At 40.6% G+C, this 10,455-nt stretch overlaps 1 protein-coding gene across 4 annotated transcripts in view; it reads left to right on the forward strand.

Annotated features, from left to right (window-relative positions):
- Nucleotides 1–9,974, forward strand: part of ABCD4 (ATP binding cassette subfamily D member 4) — a 179,901-nt gene extending 169,927 nt beyond the window's left edge. For 2 of the 4 annotated variants that reach the window (XM_085626769.1, XM_085626770.1), the window contains one exon: nt 3,048–5,076. In XM_085626769.1, coding sequence (XP_085482895.1) covers nt 3,048–3,116 — 69 coding nt within the window. In that variant the 3' untranslated portion in view covers nt 3,117–5,076. Of the gene's footprint in view, nt 1–3,047 lie in introns of all 4 variants that reach the window. The other 2 variants (XM_085626767.1, XM_085626768.1) reach the window with 2 other exon arrangements.
- The last annotated feature ends 481 nt before the right edge of the window (nt 9,975–10,455 follow it).

Raw genomic sequence — 10,455 nt, forward strand, 5'->3', positions numbered from 1 at the left:
TGTAAGGCAGCCACATGGTCTACAACACACACCTTCACTAAACACTACTGTGTTGACGTGCAAGCGAAACAACAAGCTTCTGTGGGTAAGGCTGTCCTTAAAGCTTTATTCCAAACTGCTGCAACTGATACAGGTGACCACCGCTAGGGAAGACACCGCTATATAGTCTATTTTAAGTGTGTGATCTGCAGCTCATATGCCTCGAACGGAATATGCTACTTACCAGTATGCATCTGTTCTTGGCATGTAGAGCTGCAGAGCCACACACTCCCACCCACCTCCCCGGGACCTGTATCTGTTCCAGCATCGTCTTACTTAGACATTACACATGGACATCCTTTCTTTATTTTTACAAACTCCATCATTTCCCATCATGGCGAAAAACAATCTGAGGATGGAGTGGATGCCCATGCGCACTGTAGTCCAAGGAAGGAGTCCCCTATCTCGTGACCAAAGACTTCTTCCGAAGACAACAACAACCTGCAAGCATCCAAGCCCAACACCAGATGGCGATCTACTATCCTAAGTGTGGCTCTGCAGCTCTACATGCCAAGAACAGATGCATACTGGTAAGTAGCATATTCCTTGTACATGCTAGGACCCTTTTTTGCTGTCGCAAACGGCACGATTTCCCGTTCACAACCTCAAAAAATGGTCGTACATCTGGCCCTGCGTCCCTTCCATGTGAGCTAATCTTTTTTTCCCAAAATGAATAGGCTGTCCATTTGAACCTATCCTGAAGGCTTTATTGCAGCACCTTTCCTTGAAGACAGCATTATTTTATACCTATAACATCTGTTTTTAGGGCTGGTGTAAAGCTCAAGCATTGGAAAGGCTTACATTTTATTGTCTTTCATTCGAACAGGGTAATGATTGAGTCACACCCTTCATGTCTCCCTAAAGTATTATCAGAATTACATATTAATCAGACCTTACCTTACCGTCTTTTTTCCCAACTCCTCTTCACCATCAAAATGTTTTTTCCGTTGGCACGTTTGTCAAGGTTTGGCTATATCCTAACAATCCATCACTGGTTGGATTGTAGCCTGCATATACCAGTTGGCCACAAATTGGCGGGTAAACTCCTTGCAGGGATGTGAATGGCCCACTCTACTAGAGGTAGGGCAGACATCAAAGCTTTGCTTAGAGCATCCCTCTAGGAGACCTATGCAAGGTAGACACATGAAAATCAGACCGTAGCTTAACAAGGCATTACTGTCTTGATTCTGATGCAAAAGCCAATTACAACGCCGGTCAGGCTACCTTGAGAAACCTAATTGGTTAGTTAGGCTATCTCATAAAATAATCTTTAAATGCTATCCCTATGAATACAACTTTTGTTTAGTCTGCCCAACAGCCACCAGAGTGGTAAGTTTCTAGCTTGCCAATCCTATTGTAACTGTTGATTTAGTGGTGTAATACAATATGATAAGCCCCCTCTGCAGAATGTGATGAGGTTTACCTGAGCCTCACATATATTCATTGGCCTTGGGCTGAACAGGGTCACCTTGAAAGGTTGGGGCCCATACGGCGCCACAGGTAATATTGGGGCCTTGGTTTGCACCTGGTTTGACTGTCAATGAAGATCCTACGATTCATAAGAAATGGTTACCTTCTTGCAGTCCTGGTTCCGCATCATTAGACTCTTCACTGAAATCATAAAGGGGCCTTTCTCCTCCCTGGAATACATTCTCTTGGGCATTAAAAACAAAAAGTTGACCCATTTTCGCCACACCTTATTTTCTCACTTCTAATAAAAAAAAGACTCTGAGGCAAATGCCGGTACAAAGCATCATCGGTAGTGGAAACTCCTGAATTCTTAAAGCTGTTTGTTCTGAAGTTTCTTTAACATATATATATTTTTTTTATATTTTAAAGAGTTTTATATAGCGCTGGCTAGACCCGAAGGTATCAGAGCGCTTTACATAAGGTTTCACATAGTTGCCAAATTACATCAGTTACAAATTACAACAACAAAAAAATACCATTAAAAACATTTAAAGAACATAGAGGGTGAGGAAAATGGAGTGAAGAAGGGAAAGGGGGTAAGGTATAGATACGACGGTGAGACAAAGGGAAAGTCTGCCCTAGGTCCGGCTGGGTAGGTGACGGCCACGGGGGAATCCACAGCCCATCTCCTCTTCAGCTATCAGGTAGCTCCACCGTGCATCGGTCAGATAGCTAGGTCTAAACGGAAAAACATTTAAAGAACGAAGATGACGAGAGGAAAGGAGCGTAGAGGGGGAAAGGAGTAGGGTGAAGGGGGTGAATGGTACTTATTTTATCGAACTCAGAAGGATGAAAGGCTTAGTGGGCCCACTGGGATCTGAACCTGTGACCATGAGGTTGAACACAGGCCACTACAGTGGATGCGTTAGTCCACTAAGCCACCAGAACCAGCCTAGATAGAAAAAGAGTGTTCCTTCCATCAGGATCGGCAGTGATTTCAAAGACTGTCAAAGACTGGTCTTCTGACAAACTACAGCAAAATATTTTAATAAAGAAGGTTTACAGATTTTTCCTGTTTGTGATGTATCCGGTTTACGCTTTCCCCTCAATATTAGACATCTGTACAGCATTTTTGCTGTAGATTCTGTAATGTAGTTTTGAGAGAGGATTGTTTGGAGTGTGGCAGTCTAAATTTCGTAAACATCTTGTCTTTGAGAGGTTCCTGAAGGATACTTCACAGCATAAAAACATATGGGACTTTGCACCCATTTTATAGAAGCATGGACAAGTGAACTGTTATGAAGTGTTTCATGGTCCGCACATATAGTGTAGACTTATTCTAATTATTGTAACTTCAATGAAGTTTCTTATGATTCAGAACCAGGTTCACAAGTAAGTAACCATTACTTCCTCTTGTGCCTCCCTTCACTCTTTCATCACTCACTCACTCTTTTCAATTCCTCCTACCACTGTCCTTGCTATCACTTTCTTTCTTGCTCATTCAGTATACCTTTTTCTTTATCCCTCGCTCTACTGTTTCCTCTCACTGTATAATTAGTGCCCTGTATGTGAGTGTGCTTTTGTTTTGTTTTTTTCAGTTTCATGATTGGACATTGAAACTTTGTGGCGGAGGAGCATGGGAACTAACCAGGCTAAAGAAACAATGAGCCTCTTTCTCAGCCTGCAATGCCTTGGAAATAGATATCAAGCCAATGGTTGGGCCATTATAGGACACCGCTAACAGTGTTACAGTAAAGGGGTAAAGCTGAGGGTTTGCTCTGACAATGAAGCAACATTCATCGTTAAGTCAGAGTGATATACTTATGATATATGCTGACAAGAGGAGTGCGCAGGATGTGAGACTGAGGTACGGCTCCATCTGAACAATATGCAGTGGGATAAAAGAACACTTTCATCGTAGCAAAATATAATACACAAGACCAAGCTACAGAACTTTACAATGTACTGGAAAATTTATCTCCACCGGAACAAAATTAGCCATGCATTACTGAGCTAAATCTCAAAGCAATAGAGATTAAGGAACATCTTCATCAGAGCAATATTCACTGTGTACAACTGAGCGGCATGTCTGTTCTAGTCCTATACAATGGCTGGAGTACATCTCCAGCAGGAAAATATAGAAACTACGAAACAAGGATACAATCTCCTAAAGGGCCTGCACTGAATGAGTCTGAGGTATGTCTCCATCAGTACGTAATGCATTGGGCAAAGAACACTTCCATCAAACCAATATATAATGTCTACTAAAGAGCACACTCCATCAGAGTGATATACAATGTACAGGACAGAGTATATCTCTAGCAGCATGATATTCCATATAAGGCACTGTATGACAACTGTTGCAGCAGTGAGGCAGAGAGTAAGCTGAACTGAGTTGTATACACTGAATTTGAACCTGTGAAAGTGATGGCTGAGAATGACATAAATCACAGTTGATCTGAAGAACAATTTTAGATTTAGATAGTCTGTGTAGTTATTCTACAGTGCAAATGAAAATACCAAGACAAATCATGCAAGAAGTGGTCTGCAAGACATCAATCTTAACCTGCATAAAAACGCACCGTATCTGGGCGGAGTAGAGAATGGATCTAAATACTCCAAACACAGTGTGGGATACTTTAGAATGGCTACCCACCAGAAATCTGTTCCAGGAGCCTTGAAAAAGGCTGTAAAAAAATGCTCTTGAAGTGTTGGCAGCATCTAAGTGGACACACTTAGGAAACATTGGACAGTAAAGCGGCCAGATCATTTGCACCGCTGGAATGATCAGGCATGTGCACAAATGTAAACCCATACTCCAATACAGTGGGAAAATTGTGACTGGTTGTCAGACCAAATATACGTTTATTGCTGAAAAACCCTTAGAAGAGCAGTAAGAATGGTGTCTTACAAGTCCAATATAAATCCCAGAGAAGCGGCATACAATGTCGTTATAAGGGACTGGTTACATCTCAGAGGAGTGGTATACAATGTAGGTATAAGAGGCCCGGACAAATCTCAGGGGTTCGGTAATCAGTTTAATTTCAGGCATGAAGGATTATCCACAGAGGAGCAATATATAATGTAGGTATAATAAACTAAGATCAATTTCTTAGGGACAATACACAGTGTATAGACAAACAAGGCCCAAAATATTGTTAGTTCTTTCATTTCCTTCTATTAGCTTCCTTAAATGCTACCAACTTGTTTGGTATAAACTATAGGCGGAGCTTCCACCAAATCCTTTTATATATATATATGCTGTACCGTACAAACTGGCGAATATTTGTTAAATCCCAATCCCGACTTTCTGTGCTTAACTGCGGACGCATACTTTTTAGGGCTCCAAATTGTTTAGATCTATGAAATGTGAAGTAGATTTGTGCTATGTTTTTTAAGGATTCTTTTAGTTCACTTAGTGTGGTTTTAACAACATGCATTTTAAAGTTTTTAGTAAATTTCCCGAAACCTATATGTTTTTAAATTTCTGATCAGTAATCCATTTAAAAAAAAAAAATTCTATTATGAACTCTGTCTACCTCTTCCCCTCTTAATGGTGGGGTTGTGTGTTTTATTGTTAATTGTCTTTTGTGGTCTTAAGTGATCGAAATAAAGATATTGATTGGCTACCAATATATCTTCATTAGAAAAAAAAAAATTCTTAAATCTGAACAGCCCTATGCCAACACATGTTTTATGACCCCATATGTCAAATTTGTCACCTTGTCAGAGCAATGCAAATTTACATTAACCCTTTCAATTATTGTTGTTATGGCCTCTTTGCAAATGTTGTATATTTCCTATTTAAATAATTCACTATAAAAAAACTCGTGTTGGATTCCTATTTGGGGTGGGCGATTGCCCATTTCAAATTAAAATCACAACCCTTGTTAGGGTGAACCCTTAAACTCACTAATTTAATCTGAGCTAAAGCCCCTGGCAGCTATGGTTCATAGCAGACAGCCCCTGGCAGCTATGGCTCATAGCAGACAGGCCTAACTTAGAGCTATCTGTAAAGTATTTATGCAGTACCAAAACAGTAATAAAGTCAAAATGCAAAACAATAAAAATCCAAAACCGAATTCGAAAAATACAGTAACATTTACTGAAGATTATTACACCATAATACCACAACCAATAATGGAACCCAGGGATATTCATTTTCAAAGTTTTAAGTCGAAATAGCACCCAAAAGCTCTAAGCACCAGTGATGGTCTATTTTCACAGTAGATCAGGACCTGAGTGCAATTTTAGGCTGACCACAATAGGGCATGGGTTGGATATACCAACCAGGTTCATCCTGGTCAAAGATTTGACCCACGAACTTAGTCTTAAGTTCCAATCAGCCATAGCAGTACACTTCTGAAGCCTCCCAGGACTTCAAGGAAGGCACTTGGAGACTCGCATAGTGTCAGGCAGAGACCAACCGCAGGGTGCATTCCTGGTCCAGTTGCCATTGGTCAGCTAGGTACTTCTACAAAAAGCCTCTTGCAGCTTGTTGTCTTCCTGTAGTCACGGTGGAGGTCAGCCAACTGACCCTTGGAGTCCACTTCTTTGACCTGGGTACAAGAGGTAGCAGGCCCAGTACTTCAGTGTTCTTCTCAGGTCACAGCAGGTCCACTCTTCTGATCTTCTACAGGCCCAGAAAGTGTTATGAAGTGGGTGCCTGGGGGTGCCACATTTATGCCTGGCACAAGCTTCTGGGTGGGGTGGGGAAGGGGGGGGGTGGACTCCTGGGAACTCCCTAAAAAATAGGGTAAAAGTTCTCAAAGCTACCCCATCCCCTTTTTTAGTAGTTCCTTTTGCCTTAAAGCAAACAGGATCAAATTGCCAGGGCATTTTCAAGATGGCAAAAATCCACTGCTGGCTCCCCGCTACAACACGGCATAGTCCCTGAGGGCGTGGGCTGAAGTGAGTGACTTCGCACATTACCCGTATTTCTTGTACTGTTTTCTCCTCACAGGATGTCCCTAATGCAGTCGGAGGGGTTGGTAAATGGGTGATCAATTGAATGAGTTTAGATCTTAGTCACTCAATATTAGCCGGCTAGCCATGAGGGAGGAGGTCTGCTTAGCGGAGGATCTGTTCTGTTCTGTTCTATTCTATATGAGTTTATCCAGCTGAGATCACATAGACTTTAACATATCAAGACTGTAAATGTCGTGATGCTTCTCCCAATTGTTTTCTCTATTGATGTTTATTGTTTTACGATGATGATGATGATGATGACAGTGACCATGTGATTCTGCACTATTTTGTTTTTTGCCAAAATGCTAAATAAAGTTAGGAAAAAAAAAAGGCAAAAATCTTCCCCCACAATAAACTTGGGCGCTGAGGGCATGTGAGGGAGTGACATACGGAAGTCACCAGTGTCCTCCCACATCTAGCACCAAAATTTAGTTTGAAGCAGGCACTGTAACCACAATAAACCCAGAAATAGATGTATTGTAGGACAAAAGCAGTGTCCTTTAGCAGCCAGAAGAGGGATCCACAAGAATTGCCCTGGCATCCTGTTTTCTCAGTTGCAAGTGTGCTCCAAGTGTCACGTGTTACTCAACAGATCTGTCAAGTAGGATTTGACAGTGTGGTGTCACAGGATGCCTAAAGCCCTCACTCTGAATAATCTGTGGAGTACAGAAGAGTCCTCACTACCCATTGAGGTCCGCCTATTATTTACTCCTAGAAGGCATATCACAACTCGTTCATACCTATTCAAGGCTCAGCACAGGCTGAGAGCTGGCAGGAGCTTATGCTATTTAGCTTTCTGACCGTTTAGGCAGGTACAATGTAAATTACTGAAACTTAAGTTTCCTTTATAATTATAAAAAATCTGACAATCATTATATTGAATTTTAAGGACTATTAAAAATATTGGTTTAATACTTTTTTCAGCTGTCCTTTTCCCGAGATACAGTATTAGAATTTTAATCTGTACTCTGATTTTCTACATGAGACAGCTAGGCCTGCCACAGTGACAATAGCTTTTGGGGCTTTGTTACTGTAGGGACATGGTAACATTAATCTTTTACATGACATCCTACCTTGTGGGCCACAGGGTCTACATCAGGGGACTTACTAATATTTAAAAGGGAAGTTTTATTTGTCAGAAAGAGTTATCTTATAAGGTTGCACCACAAGTTTTACATTGCAGCAGTCAGGCTCACAGGCCAGGCCTGAATATCCATTAGTACTGCAATTAATTTGCAGGCCCTGGGTGCACTTTCTACACCATATATTAGATTCTTACCGATACGTTGAGTGTGCCAATTAGGAGTAAGCAGATGTAGCCATGTTTAAAGGGGAAGAGCCGGCACGCACGTGTAAAGTGCACAGAGTAGCGCACAAAAATATAGGGCCCACCAAAAAGCAAAAAATCGGGAGTGATCGTGCAATAAAGGCAGATTTTCTACAGATTCTAAAAACAAGTCTTTCAAAAATCGGGGTTGATATCTCCCCCCCCCCCTCCCCCCCCCCTAAAAAGCCATATTTGTCTTGCCCTGATGAAGCAGCAAATTTTACATATATTGTTGTGAAAGACGTGTTGGCACAGAGGCAGTTCAGATTTAAGGAAACTTTTCTCAATGAAGATGCATTTGTAACAGTTAAGGAAGAGTTTTAATGGACAATATAGAACTAAAAAAATGTTGGAACTGATTTGTGCAATAGAGTCAAACCCAATTTATGTGCTTCAATTATTTATTGTTGCTCAATCACCACCACTGCCCTGACACGTTTCGGCCTGACACGGCCTTGATCACATGAGATATAGATATATATATATATATCCACAGCTGTGACAAACCATGTATGATAGCAAACCTGTAGGTGTGATATACAGCTTGAGAGGTAAATCTCACATGTATTGTGTAGTATGATCTGACTGTCAACACAATTTTTTGCTCAGCTTATTTAAAGGGACTAACTATTGGATTCTTTTTAAGATCAAAGGAAACCATGAAAGTTTCTTTTTGGGCACAGTATACACAGCAGGCTGAATTTTGTTGTAGTCTATAGTTCAATGCATTCATTTTCAGGGACTACTCCTGAAGGGATCAAATCCACCCCTCTTTCAAAGCCAACTGCCCTGACCCTTTCTTTCATACTCGTGGCCTAACGGCTAGAGCGGTCGAACTCAAAGCTGGGGAACCGGGTTTGAGTCTCGCTAGGGACGTTCAACATCCCGTGATTCTGGGTAAATCACTTAATCTCCCCGTGCCTAAGAGAATGAATGTGTGTCCTCTGCAACGCAACTGGTGCTCATGTAAAGCGCTTTTCAGGTCGAGTCCCCCCACAAAAAAAAGATAGCACTTGGCCTCTTCCATCAAAGATTGAGCTTTTTGTAATATTTCCTAGTATAGCATTGGTCTGCTCCACTTCTCGATCATGTATTAGGTTATATTGGGCTTTTCTAGAGTGCATAAGGATTCCCTGACGACACCTCTAAGGGCTAGGAGGTAATGAGAAAGGCTTTGGGAGAAGGAATGAGAGACCAACCACAAGCTGAAATGGTGGTCGCGAAATTAGATTAGAACGCTAACTGTTTCACTCCCTTTCAGTTCAATAAGTGATCTGACATCAGGGACAGCAGAAATGTCAGAGATAGAGTAAGAATGTTCTTCAGGGTCTTTGGACCATGCCTTGTTACTCATTTAGCCTAAATTGAACTCATCTAGCCTACCAGGGCAGAGGAACTAACCATAGATTATCTAGATGGCTGCTCTAGTGAAGCTCCTATATTCTTTGCTTGATAGGCTAAGGGATTTGGCAAACATTCTGAATTCAGGATCTTGGCCTACTACAAGAATGCGTTATTAGATGAATAAGTGAAATATGTCTGTAGGGTTGTGGTAGTGAGCGGAATAGTATGCACCGTTGACTGTAGGAGAGAGGACAGGAGTACTTCATAATGGAAACTACCACTCCTGTGCAGTTCAGATTTCTCTCAGTTGCACCGTGGATACCAGTCCTCGATGATGTAACTATAAGATGGAGTGAGAGTGACAAATTGTTTTTTTATGCAGAATCATTTGTAACTTTTTTTAAATGATGTGTTATATACATATATCACAGGACAATGAGACTCATACCCACATATTTGGGTGCTGTCATGGGTATTGATTAATGGTCAGCAAACATTGTATCATGAAAAGCACAAGAAAACTGTTGCATAGACAATAGACTCCCAAAATAATATGAAACTTGATAATTTGAATACAGGTGATTTATGGATTTACTCATTGGTCAGCTAATAACAAATGTACACATTCTCCCTATTAAAGCCTTTAGGTTCTTTTGTGAAGTTAAAGTAACCTCAGGTTTGCATTAGCCGAGTTGCCTTTCTCAAGGCCCTCCATGCTCAGATTTGCTGTTGTGTTGTAATCCATAAACTACATGACCACACAGACCACTAATACAATATTATTAACCTTTTATCAAATATCAATGGTTATTGTTGCTTATTGTGTTTACATGTTCTGTCTGTTTTAAAAGAGAGAAAGCATTGAAATAAATTATTTTAAATTTGATTAATTGGTCAATTAGATGTAATTTGGTATTGTTTAATTTTTTTCATTTTGATATATTGCAATAACTGCATAAATTAAACCCTTGTGTTTTAGGAAACCAATTCCTTAATTCCCTACTTTCCACTAGAAGAATATTTATTGATGCTTAAACAAATGCAAGACTGAAATCATGCTCATGTATATTCATTGTACAAGCTGCATGGTCCAAATTTAAAATGGCTTTCTCAAATTCTTGAGCCCGTATCTTTCGAACCGCTTGGAAGGTACCACAGAGAACAATGCAGATAAATTAAGAAAATATTATACTATTGCGAAATCAACTCTAAAATATTTAGCCTGGTGAGAGCACATGGAAGCAATAAAAAGGACACTTTCTTCGATCGTTAATTATACCATTGCTATGCTTTCGTAAGACTACCCTCAACTTTGTTTTCTCAGTCAATCTATTAATCAAAGGTTTCATATGGTGTTGTAAACATCC

This window comes from Triturus cristatus, chromosome 9 (assembly GCF_964204655.1).
Source record: "Triturus cristatus chromosome 9, aTriCri1.1, whole genome shotgun sequence".
Lineage (NCBI taxonomy): Eukaryota > Metazoa > Chordata > Amphibia > Caudata > Salamandridae > Triturus > Triturus cristatus.